Genomic DNA, 27,665 nt, shown 5'->3' on the forward strand with positions numbered 1-27,665 from the left:
GGCTGGCCCCCTCTGTAAAGCATTAACCGATTTTGACACGTCAGTGAATCATTTAAAACGACGGGATCTTTTGGCACTACACAGGCTTCTTATTCTCTTTTGGAAAGACGTTGTTGGTACATAGTTGGGTAGGAAACTAAGTTCGCTAGCATTTAGCCGCTGGCCATCTCCAGCTAGCCTGATCCATTGGCACTTAAAAAACAAACAAAGATGGACCTTGAAAACACTTCTTCTGACATGTGATACGATGCATGCAAGTTTTACACACACATTTGATCAGATCCCCAAAAGTGATACAAACATCGGTTATATAATGGAGTGTTTTCACTACTGCCGCCAGCCTCAGTCCCCAGCTTAGCAGGTCTCTAGAATCTAGTCTCCAGTATATTATGGTATTTGTACGTTAAGAGCAGCGTAGCCACGGCAACTACGGCTACAATACAGACTGTATAGCACACACCCTCTTATGGTAGAGATAGAGGATTTGGTAGCAGGGTAAATAATGGTGAGAGGGGTAAAGGGACTTGGATGGATGTTCAGTTGGTCATCTATCTTGCCATTAAAGTTCAGTTCAACTAACTTCTTTTTGTTTAAAAAACAAACTCAAATGAAAAAGAAAAACAACCATCAGCATTTGTATATTCACAGTACATACAGATGGCGTTACTGCAGAGGAGAGTCTTACAGAAACCAGTATGGTGCTGGTTGTTGTTGTCCTTATAACCTAAACCCTCTGTGGACCTGTGGATCTCCTCTTATCACACAGGGTACATGGGTTTGGGGTCGATAAGCATGCTGGTTGAACTTTGACCCCTTCAGAGGAGGTCCGTTCTGAGGTCCGTTCGCTCTCGTACGATGAGGATGCGTTTCGTGGGTTCGTGGGCTGATGGGTTACAGTCAGAGCTGGGTTCTGTCCACTTTGTCTGGAGTATCATGTCGATAATTAATGGTAATACTGTCTGAGGAGAACAGAGAGCAGGAGAAGACATGACATAGAACCATGTCTTTCTGATGGCCACGGCACCCTATAAGACCTGTTATAATACAACCTATGCCTTTGTACAGTACAACAATGTCCATATATGTAACAAGAGGAAGATGTTTCCACTGCAACTGATAAGATCAAAATGTACACATACAAAAATAAAGCATATATATTTGGAAGCAAAACTCAACAACAATATCTCTGGAATCCATCATGAGAAGTCTTTATCGCTCTAGCTATCGCTTTTTCTTTCACTGTCTCTAATATGAATTTTCAGCAGACTATAACATCTCCCCTCTGTTCGTTCCTTCTCTCAACATCTCTCTCCTTCAGGGCTATACACACAACACTGCCCGTCAAACCCAAAATAATATAAGCTGGAAAGAAAGATGCCATGTGGCCTTTATGGAGGTCTGTGGTCGTCCCACCTTTTATCATCATCCCCACCCATGTCTCCAGAGCCTATGGAGTCTTTTAGTGAGTTGGTGGCAGTATGGCATAGGAGGAAAATTTGATTAAAATAACAAAACTCTTTATTTCTGGATTTAAAAGGTCCCAGGTCAGTGGTGGTTGGTTGTCCCCCCCACGGTGAGTATCGGGACTGTTGGTTGGGTGGCTGTGGCTGATAGACATCCCGGGCCGGTCCAGTCGTCCAATCCCGTGGTCTGTCTCAGCTCTCCAGGGACATGGCTGAGATGAGCTGCTCCACCTTGTAGGCCAGACGCTGTTTCTTAGCCTGCTCGTCCTGCTCTAGGGCCATGGTGATCTGGGAGGGGGAAGACAGGACAACAACTTGCTTTAGTGTCACTCCTAACACAGTCAAACCAGGAAGTCAACCTACTGTGAACCCAGGCCAATAATATGCTTCAATTTCATACTCAACCCAGGGAAGACATACAGATGTATTGAGGAATGTGATGTCTGTTGTCTGTTACAGTGTTATATGTGGAGGACGTTGACATTTGTAATTTGGCTTTGCTTTTCTTAAATGCCCCTGATGGGAATAAATGAAGTTGTATTGACTTAAATTGAATTAGGACTCCATAATGTCCATTGTATGTCAACTGGCTTAGAGTATGCTAACTCATGCAATGCTGAATTTACAACTCTGAGTTAGCTCCATAGTCAACGCTGACTCAACAGTAAGGGATCACATTCATATAGTCTTCATATATGACTCTGGTCTGTGCCAGTCACCATACAAAATATCCACACTTCACTGTTTGTTGGATGGGTGGGATCATGTGGGATTTTTATTTCCTGAATATAACATTAAAGAGGAAATATAATTGTCTCTGTCAGAGAGAGTAGCACATAACCGAGGAATTCAACTCATGAAATGCCTTTTCTCTGTATCATCTTATGCTGTTGTCCCTCTGTAAAAACGTGCCATTTGTCAAGTTATTCAAAGGGGAATCCACCAACAGGGTCTCCTCTCTGCTGTCTGCGGTGTCACAGAGTCAGAACACGCTGTATGTACGCCAGGGTGACAACGCGGGAGCTGGCGGTGCTTTTTCATGTGCTCATATCAAACAGGAGAAATAATACCCAATAAGATCACAGGTACGGGCCATGCCACACAGTGAGTCAATATAAAGTGACACTGATTAAAGGTATGGATCAATGCTAATGCAGCACATCTCTCCATTTTCTATATGACAGAAATGTATTGTATGTGATTGTGAACCGTGGACAAGAAAAAGGGATGAAAAAGGTTTCTATGCACCCCCAGGAATCCACAATGTTCTCATAACTAGGCATTGTTCTAAAAACATTGTGGGGACATTAATTAAGACTAGTTTCTCTTAAGGTCTGTTTGCAGTCTGTACATAGCTCCAGCAGCCTGTCCCATAGTACACTGCATGCCTCCCTGCCTGTTGTCTCCCTCTCATCTGCCTAAGTGCTCTTAGAGCTGGCAGAGCAGAGCCCAGCGGAGTCTCTCCTCCTCATCCCCCTCTCCTCTCCTCCTCATATCAATCTATTATTAATCTGTTGTGATGTATGCAGGTTCAGCTCCCTCCTTCCTTCCTTCCCTCCCTCCCTCCGCCATCCCACAAATCCATTTAGCACTGCGCTAGCCTGCTAGAGGGGCCGCACAAGGAGCCAGGAATGGAACAAACAACCGACGGCCAACGATAAGGGCCTTTTCACACTGTGCCCCGGAGAGAGAGAGAGAGAGAGAGAGAAGAGGAGAGACAGAGCGAGGGCATGAGTGTGTGTCTGTGTGTGTGTATGTGTGTGTGTCTGTGTGTCTTTGTTTGTGTGTGTGTGTGTGTGTGTGTGTGTGTTTGTGTGTGTCTGTGTGTGTGAGAGAGAGAGAAAGAAAGCTAGAGGTGGGGGAAGAGCATGAGATAAAAGAGAAGGAAACAAAGCGGGAAGAAAGTGCGAGATGGTAAAATGAGAGAGAGTAGAAGAGGTGGTCTCTGAGACGTAAAATGAGAGAGAGTAGAAGAGGTGGTCTCTGAGAGGGAAAATGAGAGAGAATAGAAGAGGTGGTCTCTGAGAGGTAAAATGAGAGAGAGTAGAAGAGGTGGTCTCTGAGAGGTAAAATGAGAGAGAGTAGAAGAGGTGGTCTCTGAGAGGTAAAACGAGAGAGAGTAGAAGAGGTGGTCTCAGAGGTAAAACGAGAGAGAGTAGAAGAGGTGGTCTCTGAGAGGGAAAATGAGAGAGAGAGTAGAAGAGGTGGTCTCTGAGAGGTAAAATGAGAGAGAGTAGAAGAGGTGGTCTCTGAGAGGTAAAACGAGAGAGAGTAGGAGAGGTGGTCTCTGAGAGGTAAAACGAGAGAGAGTAGAAGAGGTGGTCTCTGAGAGGGAAAATGAGAGAGAGAGTAGAAGAGGTGGTCTCTGAGAGGTAAAATGAGAGAGAGTAGAAGAGGTGGTCTCTGAGAGGTAAAACAAGAGAGAGTAGGAGAGGTGGTCTCTGAGAGGTAAAAAAAGAGAGTAGAAGAGGTGGTCTCTGAGAGGTAAAACGAGAGAGAGTAGGAGAGGTGGTCTCTGAGAGGTAAAATGAGAGAGAGTAGAAGTGAGCGCTAGCTCTAGTGGCAGCAGCTTCAAGCTCTTAGGGCAGATAGGGAAGAAGAGAGAGAAACAGAGAGGAGAGAGTGAAAGAGAGATAGATAAATGGAATAGAAAGGGAGAGAGAAGAGGGAGTGGGCTCTTAGTCTTGTGAATGTGGTCTCATATAAAGGTCAGACTAATGGCTCTCAGAAGAGGTGCTGACATTACATCCGGAACGTTTCCATTACAGAACCTTTTCTCTTTCGCTCTCTCTCTCTCCGTCTCTTCTTTGTCAGACTCTCCCATCCCTCTCCCTCTCTCAAATGTTCTCCCTCATTTTCTCCCAAATTTTCTCTCTCCATTTTTCTCTCTCTCTCTTTGCCCTCTCTCTCTCTCGTTCTTTCTTTCCCTCAACCCCCCTCTCCACTCTCCCTGTGATCTGAGACAAGGCATCTGCCACGTCTTGATTCTGCTCAAGAGAGCCACACAGAAAGAGAGAGAGAGAGAGAGAGAGAGAGAACAGGGCTGTGTTCCTTCACACCACTCAGGGGATGGAGTAGCATGCTGAGCTGCTTGTACAGCCGCTGTTCCTGTCTCTCCTCCACATATCATCCACCCACAGCTCTCACTGGCCCAGGGCATATGGCACTTAGGATGGGTTATGTGACGTGGCGGAGGGGGGTATGGTTATTTTGATGAATACCATCAGATCAGAGAAACTCTTGGCATCTCTGAAAGTGTTTGAAACACTGTAAATTAGTTAGGAATGACCTTGAACTAGACTTGACTGAAGAGGAGAGGCGATAAGACTGTAGCATGTCCTAGCCTGTTATAAGAATGGCCATTATTGTCTATGTGTGTGTGTTAGGACTCACCTCCTCGCTGTATTTGGAGACATAGGAGTAGATCTCGTTGAGAGCACTGAGCATGTTAAATTCTGTGGAGTGGAGCCTGGCCTGCTCTGCCAGATAGGCATTCATGTCCTGGTCACTGATGGCTGGCAGACGGTTAATGTCCGCGTAGTACCTGGAGGCACACACAGGGGGCGGCACTCAGTTTCAAGATGCAGAGAGGCGAAACAATCTACACCAGAATTCTTTGCTGGAAAGTTGAGCCTCATTCTTCTACATATTCCTCACATTTTACGAGTACATCACAGGAGGCTGCTGAGGGGAGGACGGCTCATAATAATGGCGGGAAAGGAGCGAATGGAATGGCATCAAACACATGGAAACCACGTATTTGATGCCATTCCACTTATTGCGCTCCAACCCTTACCACGATCCTCCCCAATTAAGGTGCCACCAACCTCCTGTGGAGTACATATATAATACTTATTATAAACTGGGTGGTTCGAGCCCTGACTGCTGATTGACTGACAGCCGTGGTATATCAGAACGTATACCACGGGTATGACAAAACATTTATTTTTTAATTACGTTGGTAACCAGTTTATAATAGCAATAAGGCACCTCAGGGGTTTGTGATATATGCACACCGTGTTACGTCGTGCGTAAGACCAGGCCTTAGCTGTGGTATATTGGCCATATACCACACCGCCTCATGCCTTATTGCTTAAACATACTGCAAGTGTATCCAGGACTAAAATTGTTCATGAGGGGTAAGAAAACTAGGAAATAGAATTGTATGTGTATATTTTGTCTCACTCTTACCTTTCTACCCAGCTCTTGTAGTTGGGGATGTCTTTAGCGTAGAGCAGCTTGTTGGAGGGGGAGTCCTTGCCCAGGCGGTGCTCTGATGTAGAGCAGGAGTCCATGAAGGTCTGGGCCACCACAGACAGACAGGCGTCTGTGATGCTGCTCTTATGGATGTCAAACACAAACTGGGGGTTCTTGATCACGTTCACCCAGAACCGCAGCGGGAGGCTGAGAGAGAGGGCACAGAAATTAGTCAGTCAGAATCCCCTCTCAGTATTTTTTCTCAGTAATCCCCTCTCAGTATTAGTCAGGTAGAATCCAGTACTGTTATATTTTGGAAAGTTTCTTACAGATGACTCAGTGTATCATCCTCTGATTGATACACATCACATCATACATTATACAGCCTATTGATGCATCCTATCATTCCTATTCTACATCCTCCAGGTTCCTCACCAGTTGCTCTTCCATGTGTGGCGGACATCTTGGTCGTGGATGCCGTGTTTGTCCGCCTGCTCGTCCAGGAAGTCAAACATGTATTTGATGGCGAGGGGCAGGGCGCTACCCCGGTGGACGGTACTGAACAACGTCTCAAACAGGTCATCCACAAACTTCTGCAGTGTACCCTGGGTAAAAACAATGGACACACCAGGTCAGACATACATAAACTCACTAAACAACAACTGATTTACTAAATGAATAGGCAATAACCTAAGCAGATGAAAGTCTGTCACTAACCATGGGATCCAAAATACAGGACCGTACCACCAGTTATGTAAACCAAAACCACTGAAATATATATATATATACTGTAGTATAATTGAAATATATACTGTAGTATAATTGAAATATGGAGGGACAACGCTTGGTACATAAAGAAATATGTAAGCTGGGTGTTACCTTGGTGGCCAGCAGCCTGGTCAGGTATATCTCGGAGACCATCTTGCTGCCACGGTCTCCCTCCTTCTGGTCTCCATGCTCGTGGTTCTTGACCAGGTGCCACACTTTGACCCCACTCTCAAGGTCAGGGGTTATCATAGGGGCACGGGATCGCAGACTGTCTGGACTACCTGTGTACCGGAAGGACGAATCTAGACAGAGAGAGAGGGAAAGAGGGAAGGAGAGAGAGATGGAGGGAGAGAGATAGAGAAGGGGAGAGATAAATTAGACACTTTTAAATGAGCCACTATGTTCCTAGTTCTGTGCTCTATTCCCTTGTCCTGTTCAGTAACACGCAAACACACACGCATATTCCCCCACCACATACACACTGAACCTCCTCCTGTCTAATTTGCCCTTCTCCTCTGTAGTCTCATTACAAAGCTTAAAACTCCTGGTCCCTTGTTCCTCTTTAACCTTTCCGTAAAGTAAATTGCAGCGCTGGATCATTTCATATTAGCTCGGCGGAGATGTGATGAAGGGAATAAATCCTTTAGGTCTCTATCTGTCTGTCTGTCCGTCCGTCCATGTCAATACGTGTCTGTTGGCCCTCTGGATTGCAGGAGCAGCTCCCTCTCACTAGTTTAAACAGATGAAAGGAGCCATGCACCTCTAATATTTCATTAAGTCCAGAGAGTGGAGGAGTGGCAGCTGCCAGCACAGTGCCCCCCCTCTCTCTCTTTCATATCTCTCTCTCCCCCCACCATCTCTCTCTCTCTCATATCATCTCTCTCTGTCTCTCTCTCTTCCCCTTTCTCTCTCTCCTTCATATTATCCCTCTCTCTGAATAGAGGTGTGAGAGAGAGAGATCCACATCTATGTTTATTTATTTTCCCTTTTGTACTTTAACTATTTGCACATCGTTACCACACTGTACATAGCCATAATATGACATTTGAAATGTCTCTATTCCTTTGAAACTTTTTCGAGTGTAATGTTTACTGTTCATTTTTTATTGTTTATTTCACCTTTGTTTATTATCTATTTCACTTGCTTTGGCAATATAAACATATGTATTCCATGCCAATAAAGCCCTTTGAATTGAATTGGGAGAGAGAGAGAGAGAAAGAGAGCGAGAGAGAGACGTGGCTCTCCTGGGTTCCTCTTAAAAGGAATCATAATTGTCTCTTTCCTGCTGTCGCCATGTTGAAAGAGTCTTAATCAATGCATCAAAAGATCTCTAAAATGTAAAGCACTACAGCCATCCTCTCTTCCCTTCCCGTCTCCTTTCCCTCATTCCTTTGACACTAAGGAATGGCACTTTCCCTCTTCTCCTCCTCTCTTCCTCTCCAGTGTTCTTAATTAGCAGTTCTTTCCTCCCCAGTGGCGGTGTGTGTGTGTCTGACTGAGTGTGTGAGAGGTCTTGAGGGGTTCTAGATCATTGTCAGATCCCTCTCACCTGTCTTCAAAGGGCAGTGTGGGGCAACAAAGCCCCAGAGCTCTACAGCGACTTACAGCTCTATGTGGAATTTTCTAAAGACCAGCAGCAGCGAGAAGGGTCTCTAGGGTGGCCACTGGGGACCTTTGAGTCTGGTGGGGGGGAGGGTGTGTCTGTCAGCCCCTGTGTGTGTCTCTCTCTCTGTGTGTGAGAGTGGGGTGGATTGAGGTCTCAAATCCCATTTTAAGCCACTGGCAGGTCCCTGCCCCTCTCTCTCTCTCTACTCCTTCCTCTCCAGGAGGGCAGATGACTACCTTCCTCCCAACTTCAGCTCAGTCACCACTGCAACAGGCTTCACGCTCCCGGAGGTGGGTGTGAGGGTAGCAGGGGTGTGAGTGTGTGTGTTTGTGTGTGTGAGGTAGGGTGTGAGGCATCAGGGGGGAGTGTGTAGCAGGTTATTCAGGGCCGGGAGGGCGCTGGAACGGTAAATTGAGGCAAGATGCTAAATGCTGAATGTTAAATTGATATGAATCAATCAGCTGGGTGTCGGGGCACATCTGTGCCCGCTGTGCCAGGCTGTGATTGATGGGGGACCGGGCTGGAGCCAGAGGAGGAGAGGCTGTTTTTGATGCAGCATCGTACAAAACACACACATGCACAAAACAAACACACAGGGATGCAGACACACACATACACACACTTTGGTCAAATATTGACCAAGCTCTTTGTAATAAAACAGATTTAAGCAGTATGCTGTTCAGGATGGAATACTGTATAATACTATATGAATTACGAGCCACTGAACCACTGTATAATACTGTATGCTTTACCAGCCACTGAACCAAACTGAGACACCTAACATAATGTGTTTAGTTTACTTTAGATCATTTAGGTTGGCCATTAATCTTCAGATCCTCTGTTTCAGAAATTACAGTGTAATACTTATCTACTACATTAGAGTATAATACTACTTTGTTGGTTATGTAGTTATTACTGCTGTATCTCACACTCTCTCTACAGTACATTCATTTTTTTTCTTTTTTTGGGGGGGTAGATCAGCTTAATATTGCAGATAGATTGTAACTTCTATCAATGTAATTGTCTGCATCACTTCCAATCCCCCATGTTTTTTTTATATATATACTCCCCTTTATTACTTTTCAACCCCGCCATCCTTTCCCTACTTGGGGTAAATTAGTGAACAACAATGCCCAGGCCTCTACTTCCAGGCTATACTTACTATCTACACCTTATGGACACAGTAAATTTTACAATAATTATATTTTATTTGTTTTTTTTGTTTTTGCTCCTGAACTTCTTCTACTCTCAACCTCTCCAATCATTTTCATGATGTCCATCCGGATGGCTTCTATATGCAATATCTTTCTTTCCCAAAAGCTCCCAACACACAACCTATATACTTATTATGGACACAGTATGCTTACATTATTAGTTATCTTGTTATTATTTGTTGTTATTTGTTATTAGTCCCATCCTTCAACTCCATTCTACAGTACATTCTTAATGCGGCTGTGTTTATGAGGAGTTGGTAATGCTCTCTCTGACATTGTAAACGTCACCATCTTTATGAATTAGTAATAGTCCTATAGGACTTTTATTGCACATTCCACATTACACATAAACCATCCTCATTGTTTGTCTGAGACTGTCCAGGGCTAATTTGCAATATACTGGTGGTTTTGTGATTGGTAAATGAGGACTTAGTAAATAGTGGAAGGAGAGGGATGATGGTGTTTCTGGCCCAATTGGTCATGTCTCCAGGTGACAGAAAACAACCTATGGGGGTTCTCATCTAATCCCAGCCCTGATAATTGGCCAACCGTGTTCCGTTTTCACTTTCTATTGGTGTGAAGTATCATTCACAGTGAATAATTAGCCAATCACACACTGCCGTTGGGGTTGGGCATGGAACCAGATGGGATGCCCTGTGGCTCACCCCTGTGACTGTCACCAGTGTGTGTGTGTGTGTGTGTGTGTGCGTGTGTGCGTGTGTGTGTGTCGGACCATTACACCCTGGCTCCAGGCTCAGTATGGCATCCTCATTATTATACTTGATGGTAAAAACAAACACCTCTCTCCATGTCTCCCATCGGCCCCCTCTACTCTCCCCCACTCTTTCTCTCCCCCTCTATTCCTCTCCATCCCTCTACCACCCCTGCAGTTTCTGGGCTGTGAGGTAAACTGCAGAAAACACCGTCGGGAGGAGAGAGTACGGTAAACAATGCCTCCGCAGCAAAGCATAGACGCTCCAAACAGAGCTGGTCCTAGTTAGGAGGGTTTTATTTTTGCTCACATTGTGGCTCTGGACAAAAGAGTCTGCTAAAATGTCTACAAACTGATCTAAAGTCTAATGTGTATATCAGGTCTGCTCACACCCATAGGCTTACACACTGAACACTTTTATCTCAGACTTCCTCTTCCTATGTTAATATTTATGTTGATGATGTTTGTTTGAAATGGTCCCATGGTTTGAGGAGCTAAGTACAGTACTTACCATAGAGATATATGTATAATGTTCTATGTAATTCTATGGTACTCACCATATCTGCTGATGGAGGTCCGGGAGATGCTGGCTGATGGGGGGATGTTGTAGGAAGACGTCTGTTTGGGCACCAGAGCCACCACACAGCGGTCAGACACCTGCAACAACACAACAGAGAAAATGTTGATAAGAGAACATGTTCAATCACCTACAGGCGTACTGCTCACAGATAACATGTTGTACGTATGCAGTACACATTGATCTGCAAGGCTGGTTTATCACACCCCGCCTCTTTCCAAGATATACGAACACATCCTCACACACACGCCATGACACAACATCTCCTTCCTCTCCTTCTCCATTAATCCCTCCCTCCCTCCCTCCCTCCCTGTCCTGTGTCACATTCTCTCCATTTAGCTTCCTCTCATCTCTAAAGCCCTGTGGTCTCTCTCTGAAGAGCATCTCTCTGTAAGAAACGACTCAAATGCCTCTGTGATGACTGTACTTGCGATTATCCGCATCATCATTCCCATCACTTCCCAGCCATTAGGGAAAAAAGGAGAGGAGAGGACAGAGGGAAGGCGGGAGTGGGTAGAAAGCTGGAGCTAAAGCACGGCGGAGTGAGGGCTTCCCACTGGCATGTCTAGCGAACAACCTCCTCCGCCTCACTGTCATCACAGCAGCGGTGGCGTCACTTCCTCTAAGCAGTTCAGAGGGGAGGGGACGAGGACGGGGTGAGGGATTGTACAAAAAAGGAAGGAAAATGGATGATAAGAAAGAGAGAGAGAGCAATTGAGAGTGACAGAGAAGAATGGCACAGTGGAAGAGTCAGCCCTCCAATCCAGCTCTATTGTCTACAGTATTCTTACAAAGGTTTCTTTGGTGTGTCTGATCTCTCCCATTGATCTCAACTACCCTGAGGTATGGGAGGATGGATCTAGCTCTACTCCAGAGGAGAATCCTTTCAACCTGGGCTCTCTCCACATGAAATAGTCCTCCTTATAGGACACCTTTACCCTTCTGTACCTGCCAGGACCACTCTGACAACCTCTCTGTCTTTGTCTATGGACGAGACACTGCTGACTCTGTCCACAGTCTCAGCAAGCAACAGCCATAAAAGTTAGTGTTCTAAACCATGCCACTTTCTACAGTAATTTGCTGTACATTTCATTGCTAATCACAGCTGTGAGGGTGTGCACTCTTTCAATCTGGATAAACAAAATATTGCACACAAATATACAAAACCACTGTTTCCTTTTTGAGAACCAAACAACCAAAGCCCTCTCTGGCATTTCCAGCCAGCCCAGTGAAGGGATTTGAGTTTTCAGAGTGAGAGAAATAGAAGGACATGCAATCACCAAGCAGCCACAGGCTGAAAGAAAACCTCAGAGATACAATTTAAATAAAGAAAAATCCTTATTTTCATGTCATATAGGAGTAGAGAGAAATAAGCTTTCCCCCGACCCCTCCTCACTGTTAGCCTCTCTAATGCTTCAGCTTGGTCACTCTTCTCTCCTCTCCTGTCACCTCCTTTCTACTCTCCTCCTCACCCTCTTCTCTCCTCTCAGCACTCCACGGCTAATGACGTGGCCCCACGTTGTAGCAACCCTCAAACCCCCCTCCTCCACTAATTTCTAACAGGCCATTAGCTGGGGTCACAGCCAGGGTCCCTCTTAGAGGGAAACGACTAAACGCTCTTTGGAACCTCTTTCCGCCGTCGGCAATGGATTGTGAAGCCCTCTCTTCTTCCTTCCTTCCTTCCTTCCTCCCGACCCTAACCTATCCTCTCCCTCTCCATCTTTTCTGAAACCTCTACTCTCGTTCCTCCAGCTCTGACAGTAGTGACACCTGTTCCTTTCTACACTGAGCATTGTCTCTCTTCATCTCTCCTCTCTTCCTTTATGTTATAGAGTCTGACAGAAGGGCTGTGTTAGCTTAGAGATAGCGATAGGTTGTGGTGATAGTGTAGATGATTGAAGGCGTGCAGCTTCGTCCTTCAGGGCTAATCCACAGTGTGAGGCAGGGAGGTGAGGTGAGCCTGACAGTGGCCTGCGGGTGTGATAAGGGGCCAGCGCTACACTGTGATAAGACGTCCTCCCTCCTACACCCACACCTGCCTATCTCTCATCCCCTGATCCTCTGGCCCCAGCCTAGCTTAGGATGCCTATCTATCACAGATTGGACTGAGCTCCGCTGGGCTGTAGTTTAGCCACACACAACTTCCTAACTGACAAGTTTTTAATATATTAAGATGGAAGGGTTATTGGGTCATTTGTACACTACATACATTGAAGGTAAATCTAAATTGTGTTTTTATCAAACTAAATAGAAATAGGCCTAGGCACTCAGAGTTTTCTACTAAAAGTATACTGGCTGGGACAATGCAATGAGAGTTGAGTCCCACTGTGTTTCCTATGAGAAGATGACTCAATCTGCAGCAATACCAGCTGTCATCAGACCCCCTACCAACTTTCTTGGCTTATAAAGGAATCTGTGGAGAGCAGAGGAACACTGTTTTCACTATGCCTGCCAAAATGTTGATCTAGATTTCCTTTTCTGTCTGAGCATATTTTCAAACTCAAACTCTGCCTGTGGGGCGTTGTTTGTTCAGATGACAACAGGGGACGAGCCGCCACAGAGAATCAGATTGATCGAAAGATACCTTTCTGCAGTATCCAACTATCCGTAGTGTCTGTCTGGGTTGATCGAAAATAGACCCAAAACGTCCCAGTGCAGGTTCTCTGTCTGGGTGGTGAGAAACTGGAGCTCCTGGTGAAGTCATGTCTGTTCCTCCACAAAACAACACCAGTAGGACAACACAAGGTCAGAACACAAAATGGAGGTACAGTGACAGGGCTTTAATGTCTTGGCACAGTTTAGCCCACTACACTGCAGGAGGATGGGAACAAGTAATTTCCTGCAGCCATTTCCCCCTGGAAAAACCCTTACCATCCACGTAGGCTCAGCAGACGAAGGAAAAACCAAGGTAAGTATGAAGCAAATCTGACCATATTACTACACTTTTCCCAAAGATGCAATTAATTTAATTGCAAACACCTCACTGCAATGCATTTGAAGTGATCTATTTGCAGCTTAAGATTTCACCAACACCTCACACAGGCAAGCATTCACAGCTCTAAACACCAGCCTTCCCACACAGTTTTTTATTTGAATTGTTAATCTTGCCCTATGTCTCATGCCACTCAAACCCATCATATGGTAATTGGATGTGAGTGTGTCACCTCTGGTCTAGCCTGTTCTAGGCCCTGCTCCCCTGGGAGCTACTAGACCAGTATTGCTATTCACAAGATGGAAGGTTAAAAATCTCACCTCGGAGGATGGCAAAGAGAGGGAGAGAGGGAGAGGGAGAGGGGGTAAGAGGGACATTGTGAGAGGTAGAGGAGAGATACACGGAGGGAGACAGAGAGTGCAAAGAGTTGAGTTGGGCTGATGAAAAGAGAAGGAGAGGGGTATAGAGAGAGGAAGAGGTGCAAGGGTAGGAGATAGAGAGAGCACAAAGAGAAGGTAAGAGCTTGGCTGATGAAAAGCTCCCTTTGACAAGGAGGAAGACTAATCAACAAAGAGAGATCAAAATCAGCAACCAGCCAGGCACTCTCCTATCTCATCAATCTTTGATCTGCTCTCCTCCTGCTCCGGCCCGACAGTCCAGGTGTGTCCGTGTGTATGTGAGAGAGAAAGTGTGTCTGTGGAGATTCATTCACACGCTTTCTCACTGTAGTGATACCCTGTAAGGTACGTCATTGTACCATTAGTTATAGGTACATAGTTGTACCCTTGCAGTTAGTACCTTAAAAGAGCCAATAGTGTACCATGTAGTCCACAGATACAAAACCGTACCTTTAGAAAAGGTTAAAATTAGCGTTTTTAGGGTACCACCACACTGTTCCATCTAAGTGGCAAAAATGTACTTCTTCTTCTCTGTCATCCCACTTCTTTTTTGGTTTTTATTTTATTCCCTTTTTCTCTCCAATTCTGATCTTGTCTCATCGCTGCAACTCCCCAACGGGTTCAGGAGAGACGAAGGTCGAGTCATGTGTCCTCCGAAACATGGACACAACAACCGCGCTTCTTAACACCCACCCGCTTAACCCGGAAGCACCAATGTGTCGGAGGAAACACTGTTCAACTGACGACCGAAGTCAGCCTGCAGGCGCCCGGCCCGCCACAAGGAGTCGCTAGAGCATAATGAGCCAAGTAAACCACCCCGAGCCAAACCCTCCCCTAACCCGGACGACGCTGGGCCAATTGTGCGCCGCCCTATGGGACTCCCGGTAACAGGCGGTTGTGACACAGCCTGGGATCGAACCAGAGTCTGTAGTGACGCCTCAAGCACTGTGATGCAGTGCCTTAGACCGCTGTGCTATGTGAGATAATGTGCGTACCTCTGAACTGAAGGTACATTATTTGTATTTTAATCTTTTTGTACCCCCAGGAACAATACTGTACCCTAACCGTACCCTTTTTTCTGAGAGTGTAGCAAAGGTAGCTACTGAATAAAGATGCTTCCGTACAGTCTGTCTCGTTTTAAATGCATGCATTAAAGTTTTAATTTCAGCTGGAGGAGGCAGGTGAGGAGGAGGTGAGTATTTCCATATCCAGGGTATGTAAATGACCATTTCCTTTGTGGTAGGGAAAATAAATAGCAGAGCTTCCAAGGTTGATAGGAGGACCATGAATTTGAATGTGTCTCTGTCTGGTTCCTCTCCTACGTGTGAGAATTAGCAGAGTCACAGGGGTGAGGTTCACTAACTCTGCATATGTAAATATTTCACACACACACACACACACACACACACACACACACACACACACACACACACACACACACACACACACACACACAAACACACACCATCTACATCTCTCTATTCTCTCAATCTGGGCCTTTATGAGTTGTGCTCCCTCTTCGTGCCAGAAGGTGCACACTTGCCAGAAGTGGCATTGCAGCTGCCAGTGGCATCACACACACACGCACACACACCTAGCTACCTAGTTCATCACAGCCATAATGATAGACAAGATGCTCCATCGCTCCCCTTCTTTCCCCTCTTCTCTCTCCATCTACTCTCTTCCCCTGCTTTCTTGTCTCTACTCATCCCCCCTCCCTCCAATCACCCCGTGTCCAGCCCGTGTGCGTCTCCTCTGTTGTGGTGTTGTGTTAGGGCATCAGATCCATGATCAATAGGCAGGCTTCAGATGTGCTATTGAGCGCTGAGAGACGCTCCTCTATCACTGTAACAAATGTGTGCGTGTGTGTGTGTGTGTGTGTGTGTGTGTGTGTGTGTCGTTGTACCCTGCAGCGTCTCCCACGGCAAATGAAGGAGACAGAGAGTGACACAAAGCGACAGAACAACAACAGAGAGACCTGTCAGAGGATGGAAGCTAACATATTGCACGTCTTCCATCAACAATTACAGAGTACCATAGAGACAGAGTAGTACCATAGAGACTCAGAGTAGTACCATAGAGACTCAGAGTAGTACCATAGAGACTCAGAGTAGCACCATAGAGACTCAAAGAGTAGTACCATAGAGACTCAGAGTAGTACCATAGAGACTCAGAGTAGCACCATAGAGACTCAGAGTAGTACCATAGAGACTCAGAGTAGTACCATAGAGACTCAGAGTAGTACCATAGAGACTCAGAGTAGTACCATAGAGACTCAGAGTAGCACCATAGAGACTCAAAGAGTAGTACCATAGAGACTCAGAGTAGTACCATAGAGACTCAGAGTAGCACCATAGAGACTCAGAGTAGTACCATAGAGACTCAGAGTAGCACCATAGAGACTCAGAGTAGTACCATAGAGACTCAGAGTAGCACCATAGAGACTCAGAGTAGTACCATAGAGACTCAGAGTAGTACCGATACCATAGAGAGCACTCTCAGGTGCTAAGGGGGGAGAGAGAGAGGTTGAGACCGTTGTTTACTATCTGTGGGTGAAGGAGGGAAAAGGAAAAGAGAGAAAAGAGAAGAAAGAAAAAGGAAAGAGAGGACTAGGGAAGGAGACACAGAGGGGGGTACATACAGTAAATCGGCATGGGACCAAGTCCTTTATGAAGGACACTATGATATGTCCTATCTAATAACCCTGACACCTTGTGAATGATTCTACCTCTTCTCTCCTCCTCTGGGGAAGCAGGTCTGAGAGAGAAAGGCCCCATGGTAAGGCTGCAGCCCCAGCCCCCCTCCATGACCGACGGAACCCAGTCCTCAGTAACACACACAGCACCACGGCTGAAGGCTCCAGATCTAAAGGCTGCAGCTCTGGGCAGATGGTGTCCTTGTCTGAGTAATGGGAGCCTGCTGACCCTCTGCACTGCTGAAAGATTCATGTGCTCTGGAGAAGACTAGCATCTCTCTCTCACTCTCTCTCTCTCTCTCTCTCTCTCTCTCTCTCTGACCATGAAGGTGGCAGGGAACTGCAGGTCAAGTCTGAGCGTCTGAGATATAGAGAGAAGTTCAGTGTGGCGCGAGGCAGGGCTAATTGCCACGGTAACAGGTAAAGGACAGCCTAGTCCCTGAGCAGAGGGAGATTAAATATAGATAGCAGGAGTAGAGGGCCTCAGAGGAGAGAGAGATAGAGAGAGAGGGAGAGAGAAAGACGGGAATGAGAGCGCGAGAGACTGTATCTCTCCAGGGAAGACACTTTATAGAAGGTGTCTGTTCTCTCTCTCACCACCTGAGGAATAATTGCCCTCTATTCTGTGTGAGTCATGCAGATCAGATGAAACCAGGCGAGTGAATTCTAATGAGAGTCTGGAGGAGGAGGATTCAACGTCTCAAAGTCAGGAGCTGCTCAACATTAAAGTTCACCTACAGTACATTTGAGTGGGCCTGGGTAATTAAATTTCTATAAACTATCATTATGCTACTATCTAGAATGGGTGTTCATAATGTAGCTGAATCCCTTCAACTCCAGGTGGAGACTTATATGGATACTGTACACAAAGAACTGCAATATATGTATATGTGATGTAACCCTACCTGGTAGTGCATGAGTGTGTTCAGTCTAGATATACGTAACATAGATCCGTTCACTGTACCTGGTAGTGCATGAGTGTGTTCAGTCTAGATATACGTAACATAGATCCGTTCACTGTACCTGGTAGCGCATGAGAGTGTTCAGTCTAAATATACGTAACATAGATCCGTTCACTGTACCTGGTAGCGAATGAGTGTGGTCAGTCTAGATATACGTAACATAGATCCGTTCACTGTACCTGGTAGCGCATGAGTGTGTTCAGTCTAGATATACGTAACATAGATCCGTTCACTGTACCTGGTAGTGAATGAGTGTGTTCAGTCTAGATATACGTAACATAGATCCGTTCACTGTACCTGTTAGCGCATGAGTGTGTTCAGTCTAGATATACGTAACATAGATCCGTTCACTGTACCTGGTAGTGAATGAGTGTGTTCAGTCTAGATATACGTAACATAGATCCGTTCACTGTACCTGGTAGTGCATGAGTGTGTTCAGTCTCTTCCAGTCATTCTCTATCTTGGTGGTGATGTCCTCGTCCTGCAGCACCACGCGAGCCATTCGCCCCTGACGCCATTCTGACAGAACCAGAGAGAAGAGATGCGGCGTCAGTCACACTGCCAGAAACACAATCCCACGCGCACACACACACAAGCACATCTATGCACGAACGCACACACACAGATAATGTGCACATGAACATACACACATACAGTATTCTCTAGTCTGTGTTATCCATTAACTGTTGAAGCCTTTGTATCTTACTGTAATGCCCTTTTTATATGGTGTGAGCTGAGTTATCTATAACCAATTCAAATGAACAACACTGGTCTACAGTATAAAGAGCTTCACAACCCTGTCTGTCTGTCTGTCTTTCTGTCTGTCTCTATGAGTACTATAATTAAGCAATAAGGCGGAGTGCCTAGACACAGCCCTTAGCCGTGGTATATTGGCCATATACCACAATCCCCAGAGGTGCCTTATTGCTATTATAAACTGGTTACCAACATATCTAGAGCAGTAAAAATACATGTTTTGTCATATCTGTGGTATATGGTCTGATATACCACGGTTGTCAGCCAATCAGCATTCAGGGCTCGAACCACCCAGTTTATAACAGCCATTATTTCCTCAGGCAAGATGAGTCACAAACTCTTAAGCTATTCCCTGACTGCAACTTAATTGGATTGGTGTTTCTGTGTCACTGCGAAGAGGCACACATCAGGAGCTTCCAAAGGACTCTTGAGAAAACACATTATCCAAATGAAGCTATATCAACAGCCATTCTGTTCTACAGACACACAGAGCACTCTGTGTACTCCGCTAGGTTAGGAGACGAGAGACAGCGCCCGGATTGACTTGCATTTTAATGAAACATTACACACAAACAAGTTCAAGATGTATGCACAGTCAGCCTCGCCGGCTTAATCGGCACTTGTGTCAGTGATACGTCGTTGCATAACCATACGCATTCCGCGGTCGGCGCGGTGATGGTGAAGTGGGAGAAACGTAGCCGGAGAAGCACTAAGAGAGAAAATCCTTTCCAGAAAAGTGACTCAAGCGAGAGGGGAAAGGGCAAGAGGAGGGATGGAGGGGGCACGTTGACCCGATAATGAAAAGATAATAAGGGTGTTGATGGGGAAATAGACGGGCAGCGTCGGACATCACTGGGTAGTGATCATTGATTTTCTCCTCTGTTGACTGGACTTTATTACTTTGTGGCACTGCTCCAGGCGGGGAAGAGGAGGAGGCATTGGCTGGAGGAGGAGGAGGAGGCATTGGCTGGAGGAGGAGGAGGAGGAGGAGGCATTGGCTGGAGGAGGAGGAGGAGGCATTGGCTGGAGGAGGAGGAGGAGGCATTGGCTGGAGGAGGAGGAGGTGGCATTGGCTGGAGGAGGAGGAGGAGGAGGAGGAGGAGGAGGCATTGGCTGGAGGAGGAGGAGGTGGTAGAGGCGGTGTTGGCTCTCTAGGGCTGGGGTGTCAGACTGTCTGGGAAGGGGTGGGCCTGGCATGGTGGACCAGCTCTTACCTAAGTCAGTCAGTCAGGCCACAGACTAGGGAGGGTGTATGTGTGTGTATCTATCTACCTGTGAGTGTGTGTGTGTGTGTGTGTGTGTGTGTGTGTGTGTGTGTGTGTATCTCTGTCTTACCCAGGTCCATGTCGACAGCACGGGGCCTCTGTGAGTAGGGCATGTTCTTATAGCAGGCGTCCAGTATCTTCTCCTTGACCTGGGTGATGGTGTCACAGTTTAACACCTTCACTGGGATCTCAGGACTGTTCTCATTGTCTGGGTTCACACAGTTCAGGATCTGAAGGGGGAGACAGGAGAGGAGAGGGGGTTAGTGTGTGTGTGTGTGTGGGGGGTCTGTGTGTGTGTGTATATGTGCGTGCGCATGTAGGTATGTGTGTTTGTTATGTCAGTGCCTGTGTGTGTTTCAACGCCTGTTAGTGTGCGCGTGTGTTTCTGTGAATATGTGTGTGAGTTGAGGGGTCCTGTCACGGTCTAGATGTCCACCTCTCAGGAGACCTCTCTCATTAGCATCAGCCCGGAGCGTGGAGCGGGCACTAAAATACTATTTCCATGCCCGCCACCATCCCAAAATCTAATTTCACACCTTCGGCAGGACACCAATTTCCAGCTCTGGCGGGGTATTAGCAGAGTAATGAGCCCAGTTCCCTGTCAGAACAATCAGAGCTAGCGCTGTCATGTCCTGCCTATGACTGCCTTAGTGCTCATGTTTCTGTCTCCACAGAACCCTGCTCTCCTGTTGGAGCAGCACTGGCACCCACAGGATCATTAGCTATCCAGGACAAAGAGGGAAGCAAAACATGATGGTGTGTATGTGTGTGTGTGTGTGTGTTTGTGTGTGCGAGAAAGAGAAATATGTAGTCAGTAGAGTCTGACTGTTTGTGAGTGTGTGTTTCTGTCTGATTGCCTGAGTGGTACTGACCAGGGTTTTGTACTCGATCTGCTGTCTGATGAGCTTGTCTTCACTAAGGGAGTAGCGCGCCTCTCCAGTGATGCAGTCTATAGGCCCCTTCTCCATCTGCTGCTTGATGGCACAGTACAGCATGAACAGAGGCTCCCCAGCACACTCCTGGAGAGAGAGATGAGAGAGAGAGAGAGAGAGAGAGAGAGAGAGAGAGAGAGAGAGAGAGAGAGAGAGAGAGAGAGAGAGAGAGAGAGAGAGAAGGGGAGGGAGAGAAAACACACAGATTAACGACATAAAATGTATTCTCACTGCCACAACCCTGATTTACTAAAACTGCTCAACTGGAGGTTGCATTAGACTCACCTTGAGGAACCTGTGAAGAAGGAAGGCGAACCAGTTGGTGAGCATCTTCTCTGCAACAGACTCCGTTCTGAAGAAAGATGGAAAATAATGTTTTTTTTAGTTTCTTTCTCAAATAGCTCCTATATCATCTCATGGCAGAACATGGAGGAATGAGGGAACATGGAGGTTTAAGGGAGCATGGAGGAATTGAGGGCACATGGAGGATTGAGGATAAAACTGGAGTCACTAGAAGAAAAAGCAAACAGTAGAAAGAGGGGGAATAAGAAAGAGAACAAAAAGCAGACAGAAAGGAGTGGCTAACAAGCATGAAAAACAGATGAAAGGGTTACTCTCTCCCTCTCTCTATCTCCTCCAGAGGACCAACAGTACTCCTCCTGAATACCAACACAACACATCTTCTGAGAGATGGCTAGCCATGCCGGGAAAGCATAAACACACACAGTCTTCCTCCTCGAACTCCCTCCTCTCTCCACATCGCAGGCCTAAGCTTCACACACAGCTGTTGATTATTGTCCAGCTGTGTGATAGCTGTTTGTATTCTACCTGTTAACAACATCAGCCCTGACACTTATTACCACAGCCTCCAACCTGGACATGCTAATAGCATATTTTCCTGTATCTCTGTGTGTGTGTGTGTGTGTGTGTGTGTGTGCGTGTACTCGAGTACCGCCGAGCTGCTTTACAACATGGTGCATGTCACCTGCTAAATCCCCCACCCCATCCCCATAACACACCCCTCTGCACCCCCATCAGCTACAGGCAGGGGCCATACACCATACAGGAGCTTGTTGACAATTTACTAGGTGGGGCATTGAGAAAATGTGCCGGTAAATGACCACGATTACGTTAGTCTGAGGGCGGGGAAATGGTGGCGGGCTGTAACAATGTAACAGTGGTGTACAGGGCTGATCTGAGGAGAGGGATAAGGTAGGATGGGGATTACAGGCAGGTATTTAACACGCCAACCTATGGTAAGCATGAATAGGAAGGACAGACAGACAGACAGAGGAACAGACAAATGGACAGACAGTGTGAATAGAGCCGAGATGATTACACCTATTCACACTCTGGACCTGAAGGGAGATTAGCGTTATTATGGGATAATTGAGCTAGCTAGCTTGTCATTGTGTGGAGAGAAGACCATGAGACGACGGTCTAAGAACTGTGTCCCATTTTTCTGCGACTGAGGAAGACGAGAGGCTAGAGGTTATCTCCACATTAGCCCTTTGTTTTGATGTGTGGTTGATGTGTGATTCCGAACTGCTTGAGGCTATTTCCTCATGACTGCTGCAGACCACTGCAGTAGATGGAGGACTTAGTGACAGCTTATTTGAAGTGGGATGCAGCAGGACGATGGAAGGTGGAGTTTTATTCACCCCATTTCAGCTGCAGGATGAGCTGGAGAGGCAATACTTACAGCTGAAGGAGTGGATGACTGTGCCCTCTTCTATAAACACACCAACTTACACGCACATGCATCCACCTATTGCCTCTCTCATCTCAACTACTACTCTCTACTAAGGCTTCATCCTCAACGATTATACGGACCCTCCATACTCTGTTTCCAAGCTGAAAAAAACAACACATATTTTGTTTTTGGACAATGTGCACATTTCCCTCCATTCTGAAGAAGTTAATGGAAGCGATTAAGCATTTTAATAAGCTCAGCAAGTCCCCGTGGAAGGAAAGTCAAATAAATGCTTTTGTGCGGGGGCCTTTCAATGGTTCACTGAGACTCCTCACTCTGTTTCCCTCCTCCTCCCCCAATCCCTCCTACCTCCCATCTCCACTTCCCTCGCTCTTTTAATTGAGTTTCATTAATGAACATCAGGATTTTCATTATCCTATAGTGCATTAAGACTGGGGCTTTATGCTGGTAAATAGGTTGAGGGGGACAGATTAGTAGGCTGTGGAATGTCTTTACAATGGGATAGTGCTAAACACAACATTCTAGTTCCCTAATAACCCATTCTAGCAGCGCTCCGCATGGACGGGAATCTCATTAGAAAAACGCAGAAGAGAAAAAGAGTGAAAAGACTCAAGGCAATAGGAAACTAGCTACTGCTCTGTCGTTCCATTTAATAGATGGGGGAGAGAGACAGAGAGATATAAAAAGAGAGAGAGAGAGAAAATAGAAAGCTATAAAAAGAGAGGGACAGGAGATGAAGTGAGAGATTCATGCAATGTATCATTAATGAGTACACAAGGCTTATGAAGGATGTCTGTAGAGAAAGACAGAAAGGGTTAAAGCTAGGTGAAGAGATGGAGAGTACGAGAGTGAGAAAGAGACAGAAAAAAAGAGAGAAACACACAGAGAAAGAGAAAAAACGTACAACTAAACAATTGTCTCACTAAAAGGTTTGAAAGCAGATAAACACATCGAAATGGGAAAGTAAGTAGTTTAAAGTCAACAGATTGTCAAAACGTAGATACCATGTTCAGAAAGCTCTTAGGGGGAAAACAATCTAATGTTTTGGGCCGTAGACTCACAGGTAGAAAGACTCCACTTCAGTCAGGGAAGGGAACAACACTTTTAGACCTAAAGTATTGATTTGGAGAGCATTCTCTCTGAATCTAAAAGGATCCTCAAAACAACATGCAAGTATGAATATATCAAGCCATGACCTTGGCTTGTCAATGTACCCTTGCCTGTATCTCTGGGCCGTACACGGAAGCTATTCTCTGGCTCCTTTGTATTGGTCTAATGGTTATATGGTGAAATAGGACGTGGAGTTAGATTACTGAGTGGACTATGGGCTTGTAGTTTTTGCTACTGTGAAACTATAATAACACACATAACATAAGGCCTCTGGCAGGGATGAGTACATCGCCACCCCCTCATTGCACTCATAATATAACCGTAGACAGGAGTCTATGTCTGCTGTGTGTGGTGTGTATGTGTGTGTGTGACTGTGTGTACACTGTGCCATTCTGTTGACTTTCCCAATAATATACAACATGGTTTGTTTTTCTACCCAGCTCAAACTGACCTCAGGTAGTGAGTCCTATTATGCAGCTTTACTCATTGAGATCCTGCTCTTTCTTTCCCTGAGAGACATTTACGAAGAAATAGTCAGGTAGAAATATGGGGTTCAGTAGCCTATTCCTAAGCTCAATATGTAGTATTATATTTAAGTTGTAGTAACAGGGTGAGTTTAAGGTTAACAAAACTTTGTTTGGTCAATGGTCAATCATTTATACATCTACGAAGAATAGATAAAATAGTTAAATACTAGCAGTTAGTAAATTACTGACCTATTGATGTGAAGCTCGTCTTCAACTAGATGTGTGATGAAAGAGAAAGAGTTGTGTGTGTGTGTGTGTGTGAGAGAGAGAAAGCGAGAGCAGAGTAAATGCTAATTACAATGTTAACAGGCGTGCTGCATGTCTAATGCACCCTGGTAACCCAGAAACACCTTCAGACAAGATCACAGTGGCCAAGACTGGTGCCCATCGGCATCCTCCCTCTCCTAGTTTTCCCTTCCTCTGCCTCGCTCCCTCTGCTTTCATCTCTCTCTCCCCCATCTCCCTCTCCGTCCTCCTTCTCTCCCTTTGGCTTCTTTTCTCTCACTCTGCCTCCCACTCGCTCTCTCCCCCTTTCTCACTATCCTCTCAATCTCTCTCTCTGCGGTGATGGGGAAATAGCTAGCATGGCACTCGATCTGCTGGAGACTGGCTCAATAATTAAAAGGTCTCAGTCAGTATGGGAGCAGCCTCATCCGATCCTATTGCTGACCTGTCTGAGAGAGAAGCCCTCCAGCCCTCCTCGTCCCTAGGCCCCCAGCTACCCCAATATTGCCTCACTCACACACCGCTAAAGTCTGTGGTCAACACACACACACGTCAGCGGACACACACGATGAGCGCACATACACATATACACAGGCATTCGCACACACAAACACACACGCATGCCGCACACAGGCACCCACACAAATGTACTTACATGACATGAGTGGGAATGCCTTCGGGCAGTGCTGTCTTTAAAGTGTATACCTACAACTGTATATCTTCATTAAGCATCCTGTGTGTCTCTTTAGTGTGTCCTTATTATAGGTGGATACTATTATTAGCTTATTATTGTCCCGCTTTGCTCATCCTATCTGCTTTTAAAGTATGTGTGCATGTTTATGCTTTTAGTGTCAAGTAACTCAACGCTACATACTCATTTACATTACATTTACATTTACGTCATTTAGCAGACGCTCTTATCCAGAGCGACTTACAGTTAGTGAATACATTTTTATTTTTTTATACTGGCCCCCTGTGGGAATCGAACCCACAACCCTGGCGTTGCAATGGCCATGCTCTATCAACTGAGCTACATCCCTGCCGAACATTCCCTCCCCTACCCTGGACAACGCTGGGCCAATTGTGCGCCGCCCATGAGTCTCCCGGTCGCGGCCGGCTGCGACAGAGCCTGGATTCGAACCAGGATCTCTAGTGGCACAGTTAGCACTGCGATGCAGTGCCTTAGACCACTGCGCCACTCAGGAGCCCTAATGTTTTACTCCATATACCCTGCTCTAACTAAAGCTAAACTATATGGACAGAGCAATGCTGAGAAAACATTTGTCTCACGAAGTCGGAAGTTTACATACCCTTAGGTTGGAGTAATTAAAACTTGTTTTTCAACCACTCCACAAGTTTCTTGTTAACGAACTATAGTTTTGGCAAGTCGGTTAGGACATCTACTTTGTGCATGACACAAGTAATTTCTCCAACAATTGTTTACAGACAGATTATTTCACTTATAATTCACTGTATGACAATTCCAGTGGGTCAGAAGTTTACATACACTAAGTTAACTGTGCCTTTAAACAGCTTGGAAAATTCCAGAAAATGATGTCATGGCTTTAGAAGCTTCTGTAGGCTAATTGATATCATTTGAGTCAATTGGAGGTGTACCTGTGGATGTATTTCAAGGCCTACCTTCAAACTCAGTGCCTCTTTACTTGACATCATGGGAAAATCCAAAGAATTCAGCCAAGACCTCAGAAAATAAATTGTAGACCTCCACAATTCTGGTTCATCCTTGGAAGTATTTTACAAACGGCTAAAGGTACCACGTTCATCTGTACAAACAATAGTACGCAAGTATAAACACCATGGGACCACGCAGCTGTCATACCGCTCAGGAAGGAGATGCGTTCTGTCTCCTAGAGATTAACGTACTTTGGTGCGAAAAGTGCAAATCAATCCCAGAACAACAGCAAAGGACCTTGTGAAGATGCTGGAGGAAACAGGTACAAAAGTATATATATCCACAGTAAAACGAGTCCTATATCGACATAACCTGAATGGCCGCTCAGCAAGGAAGAAGCCACTGCTCCAAAAACGCCATAAAAAAGCCAGACTACGGTTTGCAACTGCACATGGGGACAAAGATTGTACTTTTTGGAGAAATGTCCTCTGGTCTGATGAAACAAAAATAGAACTGTTTGGCCATAATGACCACAGTTATGTTTGGAGGAAAAAGGGGGTTGCTTGCAAGCCGAAGAATACCATCCCAACCGTGAAGCACGGGGGTGGCAGCATCATGCTGTGGGGGTGCTTTGCTGCAGGAGGGACTGGTGCACTTCACAAAATAGATGGCATCATGAGGAAGGAAAATTATGTGGATATATTGAAGCAACATCTCAAGACATCAGTCAGGAAGTTAAAGCTTGGTTGCAAATGGGTCTTCCAAATGGACAATGACCCCAACCATACTTCCAAAGTTGTGGCAAAATGGCTTAAGGACAACAAAGTCAAGGTATTGGAGTGGCCATCACAAAGCCCTGACCTCAATCCTATAGAAAATTTGTGGGCAGAACTGAAAAAGTCTGTGCGAGCAAGGAGGCCTACAAACCTGACTCAGCTATACCAGCTGTCAGGAGGAATGGGCCAAAATTCACCCAACTTATTGTGGGAAGCTTGTGGAAGGCTACCCGAAACGTTTGACCCAAGTTAAACAATTTAAAGCCAATGCTCCCAAATATTAATTGAGTGTATGTAAACTTCTGACCCACTGGGAATGTGATGAAATAAATAAAAGCTGAAATAAATCATTCTCTCTACTATTATTCTGACATTTCACCATCTTAAAATAAAGTGGTGATCCTAACTGACCTAAAACAGGGAATATTTACTAGGATTAAATGTCAGGAATTGTGAAAAACTGAGTTTAAATGTATTTGGCTAAGGTGTTTGTAAACATTCGACTTCAACTGTATATATTTCAGGACTGAAAGCCACAAACCTCTAAAGCATGGGGACAGCTATTGTTATTTTTACAGCTCCCATATACAGTGGGGAAAAAAAGTATTTAGTCAGCCACCAATTGTGCAAGTTCTCCCACTTAAAAAGATGAGAGAGGCCTGTAATTTTCATCATAGGTACACGTCAACTATGACAGACAAAATGAGAAAAAAATATCCTTAAAATCACATTGTAGGATTTTTTATGAATTTATTTGCAAATTATGGTGGAAAATAAGTATTTGGTCAATAACAAAAGTTTCTCAATACTTTGTTATATACCCTTTGTTGGCAATGACACAGGTCAAACGTTTTCTGTTAGTCTTCACAAGGTTTTCACACACTGTTGCTGGTATTTTGGCCCATTCCTCCATGCAGATCTCCTCTAGAGCAGTGATGTTTTGGGGCTGTCGCTGGGCAACACGGACTTTCAACTCCCTCCAAATATTTTCTATGGGGTTGAGATCTGGAGACTGGCTAGGCCACTCCAGGACCTTGAAATGCTTCTTACGAAGCCACTCCTTCGTTGCCCGGGCGGTGTGTTTGGGATCATTGTCATGCTGAAAGACCCAGCCACGTTTCATCTTCAATGATCTTGCTGATGGAAGGAGATTTTCACTCAAAATCTCATGATACATGGCCCCATTCATTCTTTCCTTTACAC

At 45.6% G+C, this 27,665-nt stretch overlaps 1 protein-coding gene across 1 annotated transcript in view; it reads right to left on the reverse strand.

Annotated features, from left to right (window-relative positions):
- Positions 1 to 211: 211 nt before the first annotated feature.
- The window catches only part of LOC121545737 (plexin-A2-like), a 294,265-nt gene continuing 266,811 nt past the window's right edge, over positions 212 to 27,665 (reverse strand). Inside the window, exons 23-32 of the mRNA XM_041856524.1 lie at positions 20,763 to 20,829; positions 20,418 to 20,564; positions 19,616 to 19,775; positions 17,940 to 18,043; positions 10,518 to 10,617; positions 6,540 to 6,730; positions 6,096 to 6,265; positions 5,655 to 5,867; positions 4,857 to 5,007; positions 212 to 1,751 (exon numbers count right to left, since the gene is read on the reverse strand). Coding sequence (XP_041712458.1) covers positions 1,656 to 1,751; positions 4,857 to 5,007; positions 5,655 to 5,867; positions 6,096 to 6,265; positions 6,540 to 6,730; positions 10,518 to 10,617; positions 17,940 to 18,043; positions 19,616 to 19,775; positions 20,418 to 20,564; positions 20,763 to 20,829 — 1,399 coding nt within the window. The 3' untranslated portion in view covers positions 212 to 1,655. The remainder of the gene's footprint in view (positions 1,752 to 4,856; positions 5,008 to 5,654; positions 5,868 to 6,095; positions 6,266 to 6,539; positions 6,731 to 10,517; positions 10,618 to 17,939; positions 18,044 to 19,615; positions 19,776 to 20,417; positions 20,565 to 20,762; positions 20,830 to 27,665) is intronic.

Source organism: Coregonus clupeaformis, chromosome 30, assembly GCF_020615455.1.
Source record: "Coregonus clupeaformis isolate EN_2021a chromosome 30, ASM2061545v1, whole genome shotgun sequence".
Lineage (NCBI taxonomy): Eukaryota > Metazoa > Chordata > Actinopteri > Salmoniformes > Salmonidae > Coregonus > Coregonus clupeaformis.